This window comes from Achroia grisella, unplaced genomic scaffold (genome assembly GCF_030625045.1).
Source record: "Achroia grisella isolate CSIRO2021 unplaced genomic scaffold, CSIRO_AGI_Agris_v1 utg1387, whole genome shotgun sequence".
Taxonomy (NCBI): Eukaryota; Metazoa; Arthropoda; class Insecta; order Lepidoptera; family Pyralidae; genus Achroia; species Achroia grisella.
This window is the reverse complement of record NW_026712628.1, coordinates 1,172,018-1,193,914: the sequence shown is the minus strand read 5'-3', so window position 1 is coordinate 1,193,914 and position 21,897 is coordinate 1,172,018. Positions and strand designations below refer to the sequence as shown.

Below are 21,897 nucleotides of genomic sequence, written 5' to 3'. Positions count from 1 at the left end.
CGTCGGCGACCGGGTAGTCATGCACTCACACTACACTTACAGTCACTCGTCGCGCAATACTTAGTTATATTTAAAACACAATATACAAACGTGTAATCGATACGAAATCCAGTGACAGTCGTCAACCATCACTTTCAAGGACGTCGAGAAGCCACTACCGTCACTGAATTTTGGATTACTAAAGTTCAACAGCATATTTTGTACTATACTCGCATACAATTTTTGGAAGAGGTCCTGGTCGTAGAGCGCGGCGGGGGGCGGGGGAGGGGGGGGGAGGGGCGGCGGAGGCGGGGACCTCAGCCAGAGAGGTCTCCGTGGTCGAAGAGGTCCTGGTCGTAGAGCGCGGCGGGGGGGGCGGGGGCGGGGACCGCAGCCCGAGAGGTCCCCGTGGTCGAAGAGGTCCTGGTCGTAGAGCGCGGCGGGGGGGGCGGGGGCGGGGGCGGGGACCTCAGCCCGAGAGGTCCCCGTGGTCGAAGAGGTCCTGGTCGTAGAGCGCGGCGAGGGGGGGCGGGGGCGGGGACCTCAGCCCGAGAGGTCCCCGTGGTCGAAGAGGTCCTGGTCGTAGAGCGCGGCGAGGGGGGGCGGGGGCGGGGACCTCAGCCCGAGAGGTCCCCGTGGTCGAAGAGGTCCTGGTCGTAGAGCGCGGCGAGGGGGGGGGGGGGCGGGGACCTCAGCCCGAGAGGTCCCCGTGGTCGAAGAGGTCCTGGTCGTAGAGCGCGGCGAGGGGGGGCGGGGGCGGGGACCTCAGCCCGAGAGGTCCCCGTGGTCGAAGAGGTCCTGGTCGTAGAGCGCGGCGGGGGGGGGGGGGGCGGGGGCGGGGACCTCAGCCCGAGAGGTCCCCGTGGTCGAAGAGGTCCTGGTCGTAGAGCGCGGCGAGGGGGGGCGGGGGCGGGGACCTCAGCCCGAGAGGTCCCCGTGGTCGAAGAGGTCCTGGTCGTAGAGCGCGGCGGGGGGCGGGGGAGGGGGGGGGAGGGGCGGCGGAGGCGGGGACCTCAGCCCGAGAGGTCTCCGTGGTCGAAGAGGTCCTTGTCGCAGAGCGAGGCGGGGGGGCGTGGGGGCGGTGGCGGGGACCTCAGCCCGAGAGGTCCCCGTGGTCGAAGAGGTCCTGGTCGTAGAGCGCGGCGAGGGGGGGCGGGGGCGGGGACCTCAGCCCGAGAGGTCCCCGTGGTCGAAGAGGTCCTGGTCGTAGAGCGCGGCGGGGGGGGCGGGGGCGGGGGCGGGGACCTCAGCCCGAGAGGTCCCCGTGGTCGAAGAGGTCCTGGTCGTAGAGCGCGGCGAGGGGGGGGGGGGGCGGGGACCTCAGCCCGAGAGGTCCCCGTGGTCGAAGAGGTCCTGGTCGTAGAGCGCGGCGAGGGGGGGCGGGGGCGGGGACCTCAGCCCGAGAGGTCCCCGTGGTCGAAGAGGTCCTGGTCGTAGAGCGCGGCGCGCACGGTGCGTCCTCCGAAGTATCGTCCGTGCAGCGCGGCGGCGGCGGCGCCCGCCTCCTCGGACCCCGCGAACTGCACGAAGATCTTGACGTGCGCCTGCGCCGGGTCGTCCTCCTCGCTCTGCCGCTCGTTGTAGATCACCAGCCGCTCCACGCGCCCCCACTTCGAACACTCCTCCTGCGCACGACCGGATCGGTTTATATGATGACATGATGCGTTCATAAAGATCATTAAAGAATAAAAAAAAAAAGAAAAGGAACGAGGGCCCCAGATGGGATCCTTGAGGAACACCTTAAGGCACTACTCTCGATTTGGACTTAAATTCATGTAGTATAACGAGTTGTGAACGATTTCTTAGTTAGGAATCACGGCATCGTTAACAAAGAATCACATATACCAGCGAGTTCTAATTTATTAATGAAGTATATTGTGGTCGACGATATCAAAAGCTTTGCTAAAGTCAGTGTATATGGCATGTAGATTCGCCTGGAAAACTATGTTAATAAGGATCTATGGTGTGTTCAAAGATATTTTATTTTTTTTATGTTGTGTATCTGAGAATATTGAAATTGGGTCGTAGCTAGTAATATCATTTAGGTCCGTCTAGAGTGAATGATGCGGGTGAGTGCGGAGTGTGCGGGCGAGCGGGGCGCACCTGTATCTCGTGGTGCAGCGCGTCGTCCACCTCGTCCGCGGAGACCATGTTGCAGAGCAGCAGCGTGCGCGAGGCGCGGCGCCGCATGAGGCGCTGCATCACCAGGTGGCGCGCCGACTGGCCCGAGATGGACAGCGACTCCTGCTGCTGCAGCGTGTCGGGCGAGGACTCGAGCAGCTTGCGCTGCAGCGCCGCCTGCGCCACCAGCGCGCCGTCGTCGGGGTCGGCGTCGCGCGGCGCGGCGGGCGCGGGCGGCGCGGGCGGCGCGGGGGGCGCGGGCGGCGGCGGCAGCGCGCCCGCCAGCGTCACGGGCAGCGCCACGGGCAGCGACACGGGCAGCGCCACGGGCAGCGTGACGGGCAGCGCGGCGGGCAGCGCGGAGGGCAGCGCGGCGGCCAGCGACGGCAGCGCGGCGGCGGCGGACACGCCGAGCGCGTTGAGCTTGGTGAGGCCGAGCGCGACCGCGTTGCTCGCCACCGCGTCCATCGCCTGCGCACACTCCTCCGTATACATCCAGCTCCGTACTCACGACGACGGCCGCTCCCGGCGGACCGTGATCCGCCGCGAGTGGCTCGTATCGCACGTAAAAAAAAACAGAACATACGATTTTTGAAAATTGTAATATACGGTAGGGCAAAAATGGTATTCTAAAATTAAACATAGTAGGGACAAAATGGCTAAAGTAATGTTAGATGACCGATATTTAACTCTTTCGGTTTCTTTTCTTGATTCTATTATAGTTTCTTGGTTTTTATAAAGTTGATTAATTATTCTCCTCTGTAATCTATTTTTGTTTTCAATTTACATTATCAAAGGTTTTCTCTAAGTCTATGAATGCAATACGAGACTCCCTCCCAATCTAATATTGAACGTATTGCTATTATTGCTTGCCGCGTCCCTTTGTTCCTTCTAAAACAGGCCCTATAAAATGCTGTATGTGGTGTTATTATGTTTGTATAATTTTTAAAAATATTTTGGAAATATGTGATAAGTCAGCTTAATGTTCTTCACATTTTAATGTATTTGCTTTCTTTGTGAGTGTTACTGTCTTACTTAATGAATAATCTTTTGGTATGTTACCTGTTTCATATAATTTATCTGGTACTATACAATTATTTATACCCTTAATAATTTCTGTATATATCATCGTTACCAGCTGCTTTGACATTTTGAACACTAGTCACTACTTTGTCAAATTCTTGTCTTAATATTAGTGGTGCTATATTGTCTATATCTATTATGTCTTTGTATATCCTTATCAAATAAGCCTTGACCATAGTATGAATTTCATGTGTGTATGTTATTCATCTATTTACTATGTCATTGTTATTAAATAATATTCTGCTATTTTCATCTAATGCTACACTGCTTTTTGGGTGGGCATGGCGGAGGCCTGCGGGGCGGGGTGGGGCCTCACCTGTATCTTGGCGGTGGCGGCGGCGGCGGCGACGGCGGCGGCGGTGGGCATGGCGGAGGCCTGCGGGGCGGGGTGGGGCCTCACCTGTATCTTGGCGGTGGCGGCGGCGGCGGCGACGGCGGCGGCGGTGGGCATGGCGGAGGCCTGCGGGGCGGGGTGGGGCCTCACCTGTATCTTGGCGGTGGCGGCGGCGGCGGCGACGGCGGCGGCGGTGGGCATGGCGGAGGCCTGCGGGGCGGGGTGGGGCCTCACCTGTATCTTGGCGGTGGCGGCGGCGGCGGCGACGGCGGCGGCGGTGGGCATGGCGGAGGCCTGCGGGGCGGGGTGGGGCCTCACCTGTATCTTGGCGGTGGCGGCGGCGGCGGCGACGGCGGCGGCGGTGGGCATGGCGGAGGCCTGCGGGGCGGGGTGGGGCCTCACCTGTATCTTGGCGGTGGCGGCGGCGGCGGCGACGGCGGCGGCGGCGACGGCGGCGGCGGTGGGCATGGCGGAGGCCTGCGGGGCGGGGTGGGGCCTCACCTGTATCTTGGCGGTGGCGGCGGCGGCGGCGACGGCGGCGGCGGTGGGCATGGCGGAGGCCTGCGGGGCGGGGTGGGGCCTCACCTGTATCTTGGCGGTGGCGGCGGCGGCGGCGACGGCGGCGGCGGTGGGCATGGCGGAGGCCTGCGGGGCGGGGTGGGGCCTCACCTGTATCTTGGCGGTGGCGGCGGCGGCGGCGACGGCGGCGGCGGTGGGCATGGCGGAGGCCTGCGGGGCGGGGTGGGGCCTCACCTGTATCTTGGCGGTGGCGGCGGCGGCGGCGACGGCGGCGGCGGTGGGCATGGCGGAGGCCTGCGGGGCGGGGTGGGGCCTCACCTGTATCTTGGCGGTGGCGGCGGCGGCGGCGACGGCGGCGGCGGTGGGCATGGCGGAGGCCTGCGGGGCGGGGTGGGGCCTCACCTGTATCTTGGCGGTGGCGGCGGCGGCGGCGGCGGCGACGGCGGCGGCGGTGGGCATGGCGGAGGCCTGCGGGGCGGGGTGGGGCCTCACCTGTATCTTGGCGGTGGCGGCGGCGGCGGCGACGGCGGCGGCGGTGGGCATGGCGGAGGCCTGCGGGGCGGGGTGGGGCCTCACCTGTATCTTGGCGGTGGCGGCGGCGGCGGCGACGGCGGCGGCGGTGGGCATGGCGGAGGCCTGCGGGGCGGGGTGGGGCCTCACCTGTATCTTGGCGGTGGCGGCGGCGGCGGCGGCGGCGGCGGCGACGGCGGCGGCGGTGGGCATGGCGGAGGCCTGCGGGGCGGGGTGGGGCCTCACCTGTATCTTGGCGGTGGCGGCGGCGGCGGCGACGGCGGCGGCGGTGGGCATGGCGGAGGCCTGCGGGGCGGGGTGGGGCCTCACCTGTATCTTGGCGGTGGCGGCGGCGGCGGCGACGGCGGCGGCGGTGGGCATGGCGGAGGCCTGCGGGGCGGGGTGGGGCCTCACCTGTATCTTGGCGGTGGCGGCGGCGGCGGCGACGGCGGCGGCGGTGGGCATGGCGGAGGCCTGCGGGGCGGGGTGGGGCCTCACCTGTATCTTGGCGGTGGCGGCGGCGGCGGCGACGGCGGCGGCGGTGGGCATGGCGGAGGCCTGCGGGGCGGGGTGGGGCCTCACCTGTATCTTGGCGGTGGCGGCGGCGGCGGCGACGGCGGCGGCGGTGGGCATGGCGGAGGCCTGCGGGGCGGGGGGGGGCCTCACCTGTATCTTGGCGGTGGCGGCGGCGGCGGCGACGGCGGCGGCGGTGGGCATGGCGGAGGCCTGCGGGGCGGGGTGGGGCCTCACCTGTATCTTGGCGGTGGCGGCGGCGGCGGCGACGGCGGCGGCGGTGGGCATGGCGGAGGCCTGCGGGGCGGGGTGGGGCCTCACCTGTATCTTGGCGGTGGCGGCGGCGGCGGCGACGGCGGCGGCGGTGGGCATGGCGGAGGCCTGCGGGGCGGGGTGGGGCCTCACCTGTATCTTGGCGGTGGCGGCGGCGGCGGCGACGGCGGCGGCGGTGGGCATGGCGGAGGCCTGCGGGGCGGGGTGGGGCCTCACCTGTATCTTGGCGGTGGCGGCGGCGGCGGCGACGGCGGCGGCGGTGGGCATGGCGGAGGCCTGCGGGGCGGGGTGGGGCCTCACCTGTATCTTGGCGGTGGCGGCGGCGGCGGCGACGGCGGCGGCGGTGGGCATGGCGGAGGCCTGCGGGGCGGGGTGGGGCCTCACCTGTATCTTGGCGGTGGCGGCGGCGGCGGCGACGGCGGCGGCGGTGGGCATGGGCTGGCGGAGGCCTGCGGGGCGGGGTGGGGCCTCACCTGTATCTTGGCGGTGGCGGCGGCGGCGGCGACGGCGGCGGCGGTGGGCATGGCGGAGGCCTGCGGGGCGGGGTGGGGCCTCACCTGTATCTTGGCGGTGGCGGCGGCGGCGGCGACGGCGGCGGCGGTGGGCATGGCGGAGGCCTGCGGGGCGGGGTGGGGCCTCACCTGTATCTTGGCGGTGGCGGCGGCGGCGGCGACGGCGGCGGCGGTGGGCATGGCGGAGGCCTGCGGGGCGGGGTGGGGCCTCACCTGTATCTTGGCGGTGGCGGCGGCGGCGGCGACGGCGGCGGCGGTGGGCATGGCGGAGGCCTGCGGGGCGGGGTGGGGCCTCACCTGTATCTTGGCGGTGGCGGCGGCGGCGGCGACGGCGGCGGCGGTGGGCATGGCGGAGGCCTGCGGGGCGGGGTGGGGCCTCACCTGTATCTTGGCGGTGGCGGCGGCGGCGGCGACGGCGGCGGCGGTGGGCATGGCGGAGGCCTGCGGGGCGGGGTGGGGCCTCACCTGTATCTTGGCGGTGGCGGCGGCGGCGGCGACGGCGGCGGCGGTGGGCATGGCGGAGGCCTGCGGGGCGGGGTGGGGCCTCACCTGTATCTTGGCGGTGGCGGCGGCGGCGGCGACGGCGGCGGCGGTGGGCATGGCGGAGGCCTGCGGGGCGGGGTGGGGCCTCACCTGTATCTTGGCGGTGGCGGCGGCGGCGGCGACGGCGGCGGCGGTGGGCATGGCGGAGGCCTGCGGGGCGGGGTGGGGCCTCACCTGTATCTTGGCGGTGGCGGCGGCGGCGGCGACGGCGGCGGCGGTGGGCATGGCGGAGGCCTGCGGGGGCCCGGCGAGCGCGTTGGGCGGGGTGATGGCGCGGCCGACGCGCAGGTACTGGCCGCCGAGGTCGAACAGGTTCATGGAGGCGATGGCCTCGAGCGCGGCGGCCAGCGTGGCGTACTCTATGAACCCGTAGCCCTTGTGCTTGTGCGCCGAGGCGCCGTACGCCAGCTTGCAGTACGTGATCGGCCCGAACGCCTCGAACACGCTGCGGACCGACACCACGCCCCGTCTCGAGTCACGTGTCACGTGTCGCGTGTCACGCGTCGCGTGTCACGTGTCACGTGTCACGTGTCACGTGTCACGTCTCCCGACGGAGACCGCGGGGAGCGCACCGTATACCGTCGCTCCCCGCGACCTCGGTTCCGAGACGCTTTTAATCACATGGATGCCATCTCAAGCTCATCATAAAAAAATGCAATAGAATTAGAAATAAGTTAAAACTCTAAATTGTGGACTACTAGTGAGTATAGCTGAGGAGAAGTTAATAAAGTGAGAGGATTGTAGTTAATTGGGTTACTGTTACAGTAATAAAATTATTTAATAAGACTCACAAATATCAAAGAAACATTGAAATAAGATAGGGCAATTTTGAAACTATTTTTTTTTAAATATATATATATATATATATGTGTAACTGTAATGTAACAGAAAAAGTAGTAAAACAAAAGTTGTTCGTTAGCATGGATAGTTTTATGTCTCGGCTCGGTGTACCTTTTATGCAACCTGTTATATAAGACGTGTGCTTACTTTTTGATATCGTCTTCGGTCAGCTCGGGGTGTATGGAGGCGACGTAGATGCGGTTGTACTGTTTGGCTTCTTCTTGTATTTCGTCGATGACCGCTTGTGCCTGAGGCATGTTCGACGGTCGACCCACCACTTTAATGTTTCTGCAACAAACATTTAGGTGTTAATACTTAGTGCGATCAGTCTGTATATACGTCGAGTGTTTGTTATTTCAATATGCCGTATTGTAACATTATCAATCATGCCATATACAACCATTTGTATTTGATATATTATGTTATTTTCGCGATGACGCGCTCGGGCGCCCGTAAAGGGCGGGTTGGATCTCGACCGCGCTCTCTGACGCACGCCACCGACGAGGAACCACCGCCGGCGCAACGACCAACAAAACCCCACTCCGGCCGGCCGGGCCATACAATAACAAACACATTGAAATACAGTCCACATATTTTGAAAATCGAAGATCTTTTAATTGTGATATGAATATAAATTTAACATGACATGTGTGATGTATGTATCAACTTATCTTTAGTCCTGATATTTTTCAAATAATCATGATAATACATACATCTATTAGTTAAAAATATAATGTTTCTATATTCATAGAAAAAATTGTTACAGATCATCATCATCATCATAATTATATATAAAAATTACTTGTCACGTTGTTTGTTCGCGATGTTTTTCTAAACTACTGAACCGATTACAAATTTGATTTGCACATTGTGTGCAAATTGATCCAACTTGAAAGATACGATAGGTTACATCTCAACTTATAGCTTAGCCACATCAACGTGTGGCCGGATCTGCTAGTATTGAGTACATTTTAAAGAAACATGGACATACATTTATTTACTATACTAAACTATAATTGAAATACAATGTCACACTATATGTATAGTGTTGTTGTGTTGTTTATAAAATGTGGGGTGTGGTCACCTTCCGCCGAGCATGACTCCGTTCATCTGCTCGAGACTGAGCTGCGCAGCCTCCGGTATCTCGTACTCCACGAACGCGAACCCCTTGTGCTTCTGCGTGACGGGGTCCCACGACATGTTGATGGACTTGATCGGCCCGAACGGCAGGAAGGCCTGCCGGATCGTGTCCTCCTTCAGCTCGAACGATATCGAGCCCACGTACACCCTGTACACAAACACAAACACAAACGTTTCAATTGAAATAATATTTATTCAAATAAACTTAATATTACTTACATTACTTAATAATAGTAAGTTCACCATCAGGTTAGCCACTGGCTTTTTTGCAATTACAATTATTTATAATATTATAAACAATAAAGTTTGTGAGTATGAATGTTTGTTACTCTTTCACGCAAAAACTACTAAACGGATTTTGATGAAACTTTACAGTATTGTAGTTTATGTAAGAGTATAACACATAAATAGCTTATGTGTTATTCTCATATATAAGCGGCTATAAGCGGCCACAGCTATTATTATATAATATTTATATTATAAAAAGGAATTGGATACTCTGTCGTTATTTAATAACTTTAGTTAATTATTGCGACTCAGATCTTTTCAGCTAAGTTATCATCGGCTCGACCAGCGTGAGCGGGAGCCTCCGGTATCGCTGTCATCACAGTCGCACACTGCTGGTGGTGGTGATGGTGGTGGTGGTGGTGGTGGTGGCGGCGGTGGTGGCGGGCGACGGTCGCCGCTGTTACCTGCACATGAGCGCGAGCGCCTGCTGCCGCTGCACCTGCGTGCGCTGCGACGCCATCTGCTGCTGCTGGTGAGCCAACGTCTGCTTCATCAGCACCTGCACCGACATTCTTACATTAACAACTGATCCACACAACATTTGACGACCTCGGTGGTCTAGCGGTCTAGCACACCGCTTTACGTCCGATGGTCGCGGGTTCGATTCCTCGCACGGCACATACATTTGTATTCATGAGTATGATTGTTTGTATCGGTCTGGGTATTTTCTATGTATAATATGTATGTATTTACGAAAAAAAAAATTATCTATGTATTTGTATCAGTTGTCTAGGACCCATAACACAAGCTTTAGCTAGCTTAACTTGGGTCTAGATGGCGCTGTGTGAATTGTCCTGAGATTATTATTATTATTACACTCCACCACTATTTAGGTCAAAGCAATATAAGGAGGCGCCAGTCTTAAACGCAGGCAGCATGTAAGAATTTCATAGCCATGTTGTATGCCCTTCATAAATGTAATGCGTAACATACATTGCAAAAGTGCTATATTCACAATTGGAACAATATGGTACAAGTCTCTACTACGTTGTCATCTTTTTGAGTTGGAAACTCGATATAGTTTACTCTACTATTACTGAACAGATTTAAATGAAATTTGGTTCACGGATAGTTTAGACCATGAGAAAGAACATAGGCTATTTTATTTTATGCAAGAAAAAAGGGTTCTAATGGGTTAGAAGGACAAGAAAGATTGTATGGAATTGTAGATTAACATAACAACAGTAAACAGTCGCGGCAGAGTTGAGTGTGTATGTATGTATGTATGTTTGTTTGTTTGTTTGTCGTGTGCGGTAGTTACCATCTTGATGCTCTGCTCCATGGCGTACTTCTTGGCTCGTCCGACTGCGTCCGCCTGCTCGGCCGACAGTCGCGGCAGGGAGCCCCCCAGGATGGCCGGCAGTGTGGGGCAGCGCGCGCCCGGACCTGAACCGGAGACACACCATACACACCATACACACCATACACACACATCTTTTCGAATTTAGAATTCGAACGTCGCCACTGTCGTACTAGAAGGTCGCAAGACCGTTACCGCTCACTGGTATACCATTGTTCGTGTGCCACAAGTCATCACCGAATTTCGACAAGGCACTTCATGACGTCGTATACGTACGTCGCACACCGCCCGCCGAACAAAGATGTTTTCGAGCACCCTGTAGGGTCCTACACTCATGACTTTTAAATTAAAGCTTTTTTTGGACTGTAACTTCGTATAATAATTGAAATAAGTAATACAGATAATTATAATGGAATAATGAGCGCGCGTGTATTATTCGGTGGCGAGATCAGAAGTGAGGTCCGGTGCTATCCGCACCCCCTCGAGCCGCGCCCCGCAGCACCGACAATGTCCGAACACATCCAAAATATCGAAATTTTAGATCATCCGCCTTACAACCCTAACTTAAGGCCTGCCGATTTTTTTACGTTCCCCAAAATTAAGCAAAGGCTTCATGGTCAACGTTTCAGCTCACCCGAAGAAGCTGTTGACGCATACTAATCGGCCATTTCGACTACCCCCACTTCTGGAGTGGAATAAATGTTTTAAAAATAGGTTTGAACGCATGCAAAAGTGTAAGTATCGCGGAGAATTCTTTGAAAAACAATAAAATAATCAATTAGATTGTCTATTATTATTTCAAACGACACAACTTAAAAGGCAGTCCTCGTATACGAGATATAATACAAGATTTATTTTGAGAGATATTGTATGGTTAGTAAACGAGTATTTTTGTAGAGAAATATATTTTTTGTACCTAATAATCAGAAACCGCAAATAATAATATTTATGTTTTGACCTAAACTGAACCCGAGTCAAACGAACAGTAACAGATAACATAAAAATATATTAGGTGCACTTCTTAGACTCCATTAAAATATATCAATTGTTTAAATGTGGTTGGAAACATGAACATTGGCTGGATAGTAATAGATTTCAACGTTTTCAAAGTCTTATAACTTAAACTTATAAATTAAATATTAACCTGAAGTATCAATCAGGTGGTTTGTGTACAACAAAAGCTCTTTGTGTGTCTTCTGAGTGGCGGCACACCAACTCACTGTATCTGAGGATGGAAGCCACATATTCATGAGCTGTTCATTTGTTTATTTAGTACATTTAATAGTCACCATAATACATAAAACAAAAAAGAATTAATGTTAACCGTGCAAACTGTATATGCGACTTCCACACAGCGTAGAGTCAATGTATGCCTAGAATAATCACCGCTAAATCACCGAGGCCGTCAAACGAATAATAAAAAACATTTTGTCAAATAGCACGAACTAATGATTCATATTTTTAAATATATAGTTACTGCAGTGACAGTATATATCAATTATAACGATCGGAATCAACTCACGAGCGGCACCCGTTCAAGAGCCGGCCTACATCGATTCGACCACGTGATTCATCGAGTATTAGTGAAGTGTAATTTATAAGTACCTGTGAATACATCTCCGACCTGCTGCAAGTCGTAGATGGGCGCGGCGATGAAACCACCTGCAAATACAACATCGAATCAGGCGTCGCCGGGTGCGTAGGGACGTATTCGTCAGTGGACGCACGCACGCGCGCATTCACACGTCGCGGCCGCCGCGACCGTCGCGACCGTCCGTCGCCTCGCACGCTCCCTAGCACGCTCCCTCTCACTCTCTCTCGCACGCTCATCCGACTCATCCGACCACTCGACAATCTATCGTTCGCATAACACACGCAATGCATCGTCGCGATCGGCCGCACTCGCACGCTCGCACGCTCGCACACCGGCCGCGCACTCGGGGCGATGCAGTATAATGAAGTAGGTACATTGTGAGACCGGCGGAGGGAGGGCGGCGCCGCAGCCGGAGTCGACTCAGCGTATACCAATAACCTAACTTACAAATACTAGTCTGAAACAGAAAGCAGAAACACTGATCACTGAGGATGGTTTCGGAACGAGCTACGAGCGGCTAAGTTATCTAAGGCAAGACGCGAGAGGAGCTCCCGGCGGCGCGCGACGGCGGCGGCTGCGCGGCGGCGGCGGCCCTGCAACAGCGAGCACAGCGCGCGTCAGTGCGGGGGGCTCCGGGGGGGCAGGGGCGGGGGCTCCGGGGGGGGCGGGGGCTCCCGGAGATACTCACCCGCGCCCGGCGGCTGCAGCGCGGGCAGCGCGGTCGGCGCCGGCGGCTGCAGCGGTTGCAGCGGCTGCAGCGGTTGCAGCTGTTGCAGCGGTTGCAGCGACTGCAGCGACTGCAGCGGCTGCGGTGGCAGCGGCTGCGGCGGCAGCGTCAGGCTCTCGCCGCCCTGCAACTGACGGTGTGAGGTCACAATCTCACGCTCCTACTTCTCTACCGCTTTCACCATACATATATATATCGGACATGACTCTATAGTGACATTAAAGTCACGTGTGGCACAAGTATATCACTTTAATACACAAAAAACGATCTAACTTATACACAGTAGAAATAATGCATCCAAATTACTTATGTCCAAGAGGAGCCGTATTCGGGTCTGGCCAACACAGTAAAATGTCGTGTCAAACTATATATCCCTCCTAACCTTACTACGAAAACTTGCCAGGCACTACTCTCGTTGTGTAATTCCATTAAATTTCCAGCTAAAACTGCTTTGTCGTGTAATAGCATTTTAGGAATGAAACCTAAAATATATAATAATCTTCCAAGAGCATTAAAATCGATTGGTAAAACTTACTACACGGTTGGCGTTTTCCTGAATGATACATTGACGTAAAGACAGTTAATTAATGACTATTTATATGATGACGTAGTACAATGATTTTATTTAAATAAACATCCTTACTCCTTACTAATATTATAAATCCCATCAAAAACATAAATGTGAAATGATAGCCGAGTTTAATATTATGATATATACCTTGATTGTTGACTTCTACGACAAAAGAGATGAGATCTAAATGGGTGCCAAGTTCAATGGTCTGTCCTGAAATGTATTTATAACAATATAAAATATCATTTCTTCTTATAACTTACGATAATATGCTGTAGCCTAAGGTCTAACTTGGCCAGTTCTCATATACCAATTATTACTTTCGATTGCTAGTTAGTATAATATAAAATAGGAACCGACAAGTAACATGTTTAGAACTTGCGAAGGCTACAGTATATTTCGTATATGAAAACTAGCTGTTAGACCTTAGGCTACAGTATATTATCCTAAGTTATAAGAAGAAATGATATTTTATATTGTTATAAATACATTTCAGGACAGACCATTGAACTTGGCACCCATTTAGATCTCATCTCTTTTGTCGTAGAAGTCAACAATCAAGGTATATATCATAATATTAAACTCGGCTATCATTTCACATTTATGTTTTTGATGGGATATCATTACTTTTTGTACATAAATTATACGAGGTACTTATTTATAACTAAATTAATACCAAATTATTTTTGATAAATTACTGTATTTCGTATATTTACGGGGTATAATTGTCTTTTTTTTGTGTTATTTTCTATATTTTCTTGTAACTTTTAAATGTTCAAGTGCAATGCCAATTCAGTATCAGGAATTTTTGGGCAAATCGGGGCGGTATAACGTCCACAGATGGTTGTACTCTACAATAGAGCTCTCGTGACTTGGATCTAAATTGTTAAGACGTACTCCATCTAAGGTTTTAACTCTGAAGAGTCCAACGTAAACCTGCCCTTTATTAAATATAGAGGAGGCTATGTTGAGAAGAGGACTGCCAAAACTAAGGCCTTGTGATTTGTGGATAGTAATAGCGTATGTTAAGCAAATACGGAATTGTTCTCTATCAACATATACATTATTTAATATCTGAAACTTCGTATTGACACGTTATAGTTCGTAAAGACGATTATGTAACAAATTGACTGTTATCTATTGAATTCTCAAGAAAACAATTTGTTACCAATGAGTTCTCATTCTCGAGTTAACTATACATTCCTACTTATAACTATACTAAAATTGTTATTAATTTTTGGTTTAAACTATTGTCTATACCATACGTATTTACTAAAATAATGTAATAATAATATAACCACAAATATATAAGTATAATTTAAGAAAGCTATGAATTTCGTAGCATAAATCGCAACCTTATAGGTTAGATATCGAGAAACAAAACATTGAGTTTTATCGCACCGCTCCCACACGCCGCCGCGGCGCCCTATACCGAAATGCCTATTATTTAATAATTATTTATAAAAATAATGATTTTACACTATCGATGTGCGCTAAATATTGAAACAATAATTAATACCAAATCTCAGTTAATAACATAATAAATACGAAATTCGACTATACTCCTAGTTATAAGTACGAGTATATTTTAGACAGAATCTAAATTATAGCAACTAGTGTTTACCGCTCAATGCAATATTTGAAGTTTGCTAGTTATCGACACTGATGTGAAGGGGTCAACGTAAATTGGTAATGATCGACGTTTTCATACAATATTACTTTCCGTCCAGTACAAGATGAGATTTTTCGCCAGGGATCAATGTCAATTGGTGGCTATCGACGTTTTCATAGAATTTTAGTATTCGTCCAGTATAAGTTGAAATAGAATCAATTAAAGTGAAAAATTGTAGTAAAATGATAACAATTTACCAGTTTCAGATTTTTTCCTTTATATTCACCTAATTACCTATCTGCATACCAAATTTGAACTTCCTAGGTCATCTGGAAGTGGGTTATAATTTTGATCTATAGTTGATCAGTGATAAAAATGACGATTTTTGGACATTAATATCTAAATAACCGTTTGAGATATGTTTATGAAATTTGGAACACATATTTATCTCGCAAGTCTCAATATATGAACCAAATTTGACAGGTTTGTGTGAAAGAGTTTTTGAGTTATGAGGGGGTCAAAAGTGGCTCCAAATGGTTCGTGTAAATATACACACGGTGCTGCAGGCCAGTTTACTTGAAACTCGGCTTGACACGCTGCCGCGTGTCTAGATGCGAAAGTAACTCTGTCTGTCTGTCTCGCTTTCACGCCAAAACTACTGAACCGATTTAAATGAAATTTGGTACACAGATAGTCTAGACCCTAAGAAAGGCCACTTTTTAATGCGAAAATAGGGTTGTAAAGGGTTGAAATTGGGGATGAAAGATTGTATGGAAGAATCGTCATTTTTGAAGCTAGCAGCTTGAAACTTATTTTTGAGGCTGTTGATTAAATATAAATAAATATGACATTCTAAGTTTGTAAAAATTTTACCATTAGGGGTGTAAAAAAAAATAGGGGGTGAAAGTTTTTATGTAAATTCGTCATTTTAGAAGCTAGAGACTGATGTTTTAGGCTGTTGATTAAATATAAATAAACAGGCCATCAAAGTTTATAAAAATTTTACACTTAATGGGGTAATAAAATAGGGGATGAAAGTTTTTATGTAAATTCGTCATTTTAGAAGCTAGAGACTGATGTTTTAGGCTGTTGATTAAATATAAATAAACAGGCCATCAAAGTTTATAAAAATGTTACCCTTAAGGCGGTAATAAAATAGGGGATGAAAGTTTTTATGTAAATTCGTCATTTTAGAAGCTAGAGACTGATGTTTTAGGCTGTTGATTAAATATAAATAAACAGGCCATCAAAGTTTATAAAAATGTTACCCTTAAGGGGGTAATAAAATAGGGGATGAAAGTTTTTATGTAAATTCGTCATTTTTGAAGCCAGAAGTTTGAAACTTATTTTTGAGGCTGTTGATTAAATATAAATAAATAGACCATCAAAGTTTGTAAAAATGTTTCCCTTAAGGGGGAAAATAAATTAGGGGATAATTTTTTTTATGTAAATTCGTCATTGTTGAAGATAGAAACTTGAAACTTATTTTTGGGACTGTTGATTAAATATAAATAAATATGACATTCAAAGTTTGTAAAAAAAATCCCTTAAGGGAGTAAACAAAAAATAGGGGATGAAGATTTTGATGTAAATTCGTCATTATTGAAGTTAGAATGATGAGACTTTTTTATTGGCTTTTTGAGTTAGTTTATTAAATACTTACTAATATTACAAATTTTACCCTCAAGGGGTAAAATAAAATAGGGGATCAAGTTTTATGTAAATTCATGACTTTTTAAGCTAGAATGATGAACCTTTTTCCATTGGCTTTGTTTGGGTTTATTTATTAAATACCTCACTAATATTATATTATACTCTCGATCTCGCTTACACGCGAAAACTACTGAACCGATTTAAATGAAATTTGGAACACACAATCTAGACCCTGAGATTGGATATAGAGTACTTTTTAATGTGGAAAAGGGTTGTAAGGGGATTGAAAGGGTAGGTGCAATGTTAGGTCATTAAATATTTTTTTCATTATTTGGTCAAGGTCACTATTTTACGCGGACGAAGTCGCGGGTACAGCTAGTATATAATAATTGTACCTACAAATTGAAATTTTGTAAACCTCTTACTCTCTGCAGGTTAATGTACGGATCTCAACAACATATTGTTTACCTACATTTGGCAAATAAAGTATTATTATTATCATTTTATTTACATATTATTATCTATCGATTATGTATTAACAGAAAGTGAATTTATAATTATATATATTGAGGGTATAAGTGAAATAAAAATAAGGCCTCCATCCGCCTGCGATGGTTAAAGAAATTCAAGAGAAACTATAAAGCTCCAAGGAGCAAAGAAACTTTGCGAGATTTTCTGGGTTTGTACTGGGTAAATTTTTGCCTCATAAGAGCACCATATTAGAGTCGTTGTATAGACTTGGATACTGTTGTATAAAAAAGACAACCTGATAGGTATAAATAACTACAGACCTAATAGCTTATTATCTACAATATTTTATTATCAATTATTCTGAGCAAAATAGTACTGCAGATACATAAAAACCAGCCAATAGAAGAAGCGGGTTTCCGGCCATATTACTCTACTATCAACCATATACACACTATAGAACAAATAATAGGACAAGGAATGTAGTAAACCACTTTATATAGCTCTTGTGGGCCATTCTAAAGCATTTGACAGCTTAGTGCACTCATCCATATGCACGGCTCTAAGAAATAAGAATATAAACAAATAATATATCAATATAATATTTTTTATTTATTCTAAACGCGTAAGTAGAATAAAACTGGAAAGACAAGGATCATAATTGAAAGAGGGGCGAGGCAGAGAGAGACCCACTTTCTCTGAAACTATTTATAGCTGTACTTGAATACATTTACAAAAACAAAGTATTGTCTTGTCCACATGCAACGGAAAAAAAGTATGTTGAAACTTAAAAGAACACAAAAAAACAGAAATACAGATATCCAAAATAAGACCAAATTGATGGATGTTCTCTAGTTCAGTTTATAAACCAAAAATATAATAAGTATATGTTAGAAAAATGTGTTACGTGGATGTTTAAAGCTAAAATAACAGACTATTAAAATCTAAAAGGTCATGGAGCTGAGGTGATAGAGAACAGGAAGCCTTCTTAGAGTGATTCTTTTATATGTGATTCATCTGAGTAGGATTAGCGGCAATTATTGCTCATGTTGTGCAGGATGGATTAGAGAGACAGTACAGTAAGATCAATAAGGAGATTTTGGCAATTGTATTTGGATTGACCAAATTCTTATCAGGTCGTAAATTCTTATAGTGATGTATTATAAGCTTCCAGTTAGTCTCCGAGATTAAAAAACAGGCTATTGTATTTATAATAATATAGACATTAAATGATTATTTTACACAAAACATCCACAAGTCAGAAGGGAATATACACTATATCAAGTAATTTGTTATATAGAGGTTTGTTATACTGAGGTTTGTTATATTGAGGTTTGTTATATTTGTTATATTTGTTATATCGAGGTTTGTTATACTGAGGTTAGGTCGGTCTAAGATATGTTATATAGAGGTTGCACTGTTGTTGTATTCACCACAACAGTATAATCTCATTTTATGATAGTGAATTCCAATCATGTTACATATTTAGAAGCTTTATAGCTAAAATAAAATCTCTAAGTCTACAGGTTTCATCTGACAACACAACAATATCACATTAAGTAGTTTTATAATTAATGTTTGTACTTGTTTTTGTAGCAATGGTATATTGTCCAACATGTGCATTACCTTAAGGACACAAGCAAGTCAATGCATATAGGTAGACTTGCATGAGTTCATTAAGCTCAGACTACAAGAGGCCCTAATCAACCCTCATTGCCACTGATGTAAAGGATGGTAAATCTCTTTGACTACACATTCAATTTACATATGGTTGGAAACTAATCAAAATAAAAGGAGTCTGTTAAAAACTCTTTCAAGTTTAGATTTCGTTGTCTAAATACCAATGTCCTACATAAAAGTTGTTTGGCACAAAGGGTATTAGTAGGATATACATAACACATGTCAGATTTTCAACAATAGGTACGATAACGGAATATTCTAAGTTAATAAGAGAAAAAAGACAATCACATCATTTACTTAGACTGATCCCTTTTGAAAACGAAACATAGTACACGTGTGGTGCATATTTCAGAATTCTAAGTTAAGACCTGATACTTTGTGTACTGATTTACATAGTCGAAGTTACGCATTAGGAGAATCAGGTAATTGCTTTATGTTCCTAAACATATAGGTAGTCGCAGCTTAGTGTCAAAAAGGTTATTATTATTATATCTGAAGGCGGTAGAACCATTGTTATAGAAAAAAATACTTACCAATTCCATTATTTGTTTTTGATCACTTTAAAAACTTTAAGTCTAATTATGGGCTAATACAGTAAATGTATACTATAATTGTTTATTAGACATCACAAATTAACGAAAGAACGATAACGAAATGGAATATTCTTGGACAATTTTCGTGTTCCACAGATAAAAAAAAGACTACACACAATAGTTGGCTTTTTTTATCTATGGTTTTACGGCTTTGGGTACCAGCACTACTAGCCCTGGCTTTATTTAGTTTTTCGTTATTTTATTAATTTTTTATATTATAGTTCGGCAGAAAGTGGATTTGTCAATTATTTCAGACTAGCAGAGCAGTGTTGCCATCTTTAAGAATTATTAAATAACTTTCTGTTGGTATATTTCCTTTACTCTTTAAAAATAACTAACCTCAAATGTATATTTAAGACGACATATTTAGAGAAACCATAGAGTTACTGAGAAACAATGGACCGAGAGTTAGATGTTCATTTTAAAATTGTTAACGGAATGCTATATGGTGAAAAACACAATGTTACTGTATAAATTACAGCTATTTTAAATTGTTTATCAATTGAAGGTGGCTTAGCGGGATTTTTATGTAATAATAAATTTTTAGGTATGTAATTGTAAAAATAGCGTTTATAATATGAATGACTAAATTTTCAAAATGGGAACAAAATGTCTTTTTGTTTTGATTAGGCCAATGGATTTTGTCACATTCGTGTCTTGTCAATGTAATTATAGATAATCTATATTTTCAAAATGTGGCAATAATATTTGTAATTAAATACTTACACGGTAAGTTTTATTCTGAATCAAAAAGATATGGAAACTTTCGACCGTTATTGTTATTTTATTACTTTTGTGGCGAATCTACTATCATCGTGCGGCAACACCGTTGCCTAGTTACGATGGGGCAAGAAGAATAACAAGCCTGTCATTCGAGACCGAATCACTTTCTTGTACATACCTATATATTCATTGTAAATATTTCGTAATTATAAATATGTACATAACAACAATCTGGACTCATCATTTCACCTCCTTCTTTCCCGCTGCTGCTACAAGAACACAACATAAACATAAATAATAGCGGTAACAATATAGACGCTAAACTTTATTATATAAATACTAGTTAGTTTTAAATAAAGAAATTATTATTTTTGACTGTAATATTTATTAACAACAAAATATGACATGTACTTTACGTGTCTTTATTTTTATTACCATTACCATATGGTTTGTGGTCTTTACATCCTTTAACAACGAAATTCTTAAGAAAAATTTTGATTTTACACATAAATAATGACGGCATCGAATTAAAAAAAAATGTATACGACCGTATCACACTTGATCTTATAACAGATTGTGATGAGTGATATAGGGACTGTTATGTAACTACCTACCTGTGTGGAATGCATGTTAAGCTCAGAGAGTGTGATTTATTAACTTCATCTTCGTCACAGCGACATTGTCAATCAAATTTATTTTGTGATAAACACGGATAGTCTACAGGAGCTGTGATAGTAAAATACAATTAGAAATCGTGACTAATTCAGGGTATATTATTATCTACGTTGATACGCGTAGAGCCGTGTGTTACAACATATAATTGTATTAACTGGGGCCGTTCTTATACTCACAGCTGGCTCTCGGTGTAAAAACAGAAAAAGGGGCCTTGCTTGTTTAAAAAATATGATCTAAAGTCAAACAAATAAATCAAATAATTTTATCCGCAGGGGGTGAGTAGCGTTTCATCGCATAATTTATACTTAACTATAACTAGACTGCTCCACGCTCGAGTTTTTATAAAGTTTAGGACTGGTTATTGTATTTGAATATAATATTGACTAATACAGCGTGTGATTTCACTAATACTCATCTGCCTGCTTATATATTTATTTTTTATTGTCTACGTAGGTACTATACTATGAATTTCGGTTATCACAACATTAATTTTTTTTTTTATAACAGGGGACAAACGAGCATGCGGCTCACCTGATGGTAAGTGATTACCGCTGCCCATGAGCACCCGCAACATCAGGGGAATTGCAAGTACGTTGTCGGCCTTTTAAAAAGGAATAAGCTCTTTTCTTGAAGGTTTCAATATCGTATCGGTTCGGAAATACCATTGCTGAAAGGTGATTCCACAATGTGGTTGTGCGAGGCAAAAAGTTTCTAGAAAACCGTACTGTGGAAGACCGCCATTCATACAGATGATCAGGATGGTATTTCAGTTTCTGGCGGGTGGTACGGTGGTGAAACTCAGCAGCTGGTATTAATCCGAACAATTCCTCAGAACACTCCCCGTGATATATGCGGCAGAAAATGCACAGAGATGCAATATCTCGCCGCAAAGCCAATGGGTCGAGTCTGTCACATAGACGTTGATTACCAATGATTCTGGCTGCTCGGTTCTGAATGCGGTCAAATGGAAGTAGCTGGTATTGTGGTGCTCCGGCCCAGAGATGAGAACAGTATTCCATATGCGGCCGGATCTGCGCCTTGTATAATTGCAAGCGATGAGCCGCAATAATTTAAGAAGACCTGTGATACTCGCGTTACCTTTCCTGGCGGAGATATTATTCCTTCAGTAGAATTAGAGGCGGTTTGTTATAGTATTTGTTAACTTTAAATTATTATATATTTATTGAAAATATTTTGCATTTTGTAAATTCACAATATTCGTATTTCAAATAAAATACAAAATGATATATATAGAAAACACCTAGACCAATACAAACAATCATACTAATGAATACGTAAGTTTTCAGCCTACGAGGACTACAACCCGCGACTATCAGATGTAAGGCGGTGTGCTGAACTGCTATACTACCGAGGCCATGCTTTTGCTTTCAATGTCGTGGTTGCATGTTGTGTTTTATAGGAACCAACATGGTCTAATAACTACATTACTGGTAATGTATGTACTATGGCAGGTCGACTTCCATGAGGTTCTCTCTGTAAACCACCGTGATGAATTCCTGATGAAATTGTCGCAATGAGCCAATTGATCTGATCTCATGTTCCTCTTATTATCTTCGACGGGTGCCCGGCCGGTATAAACCGTCAGCACAGGCGGCTGCACCATTCCATTACCATCCATTTAAAAA

The 21,897-nt window shown here is 47.0% G+C and overlaps 1 protein-coding gene across 1 annotated transcript; it reads right to left on the bottom strand.

The window, feature by feature from the left end:
* Positions 1-1,301: 1,301 nt before the first annotated feature.
* LOC131855412 (poly(U)-binding-splicing factor half pint) lies at positions 1,302-19,087 on the bottom strand. The gene is made up of 10 exons (XM_059206685.1): positions 18,794-19,087; positions 12,238-12,406; positions 11,561-11,617; positions 9,917-10,041; positions 9,060-9,154; positions 8,312-8,515; positions 7,375-7,515; positions 6,562-6,832; positions 2,083-2,571; positions 1,302-1,604 (listed from the first exon to the last, which is right to left on the bottom strand). The coding sequence occupies exons 1-10, from the start codon at positions 18,800-18,802 to the stop codon at positions 1,374-1,376; spliced, it is 1,791 nt and encodes a 596-aa protein (XP_059062668.1). The 5' UTR covers positions 18,803-19,087; the 3' UTR covers positions 1,302-1,373.
* Positions 19,088-21,897: the final 2,810 nt, after the last annotated feature.

Excerpts from the sequence above, each read along its gene's own strand:
- LOC131855412 (XM_059206685.1), bottom strand. Across the intron at positions 10,042-11,560 it reads GGTCGGAGATGTATTCACAG|GTCCGGGCGCGCGCTGCCCC; the intron begins GTACTTATAAAT and ends TCTCCGGTTCAG. Across the intron at positions 6,833-7,374 it reads ACCGAAGACGATATCAAAAA|CGTGTTCGAGGCGTTCGGGC; the intron begins GTAAGCACACGT and ends GTCGGTCCGCAG.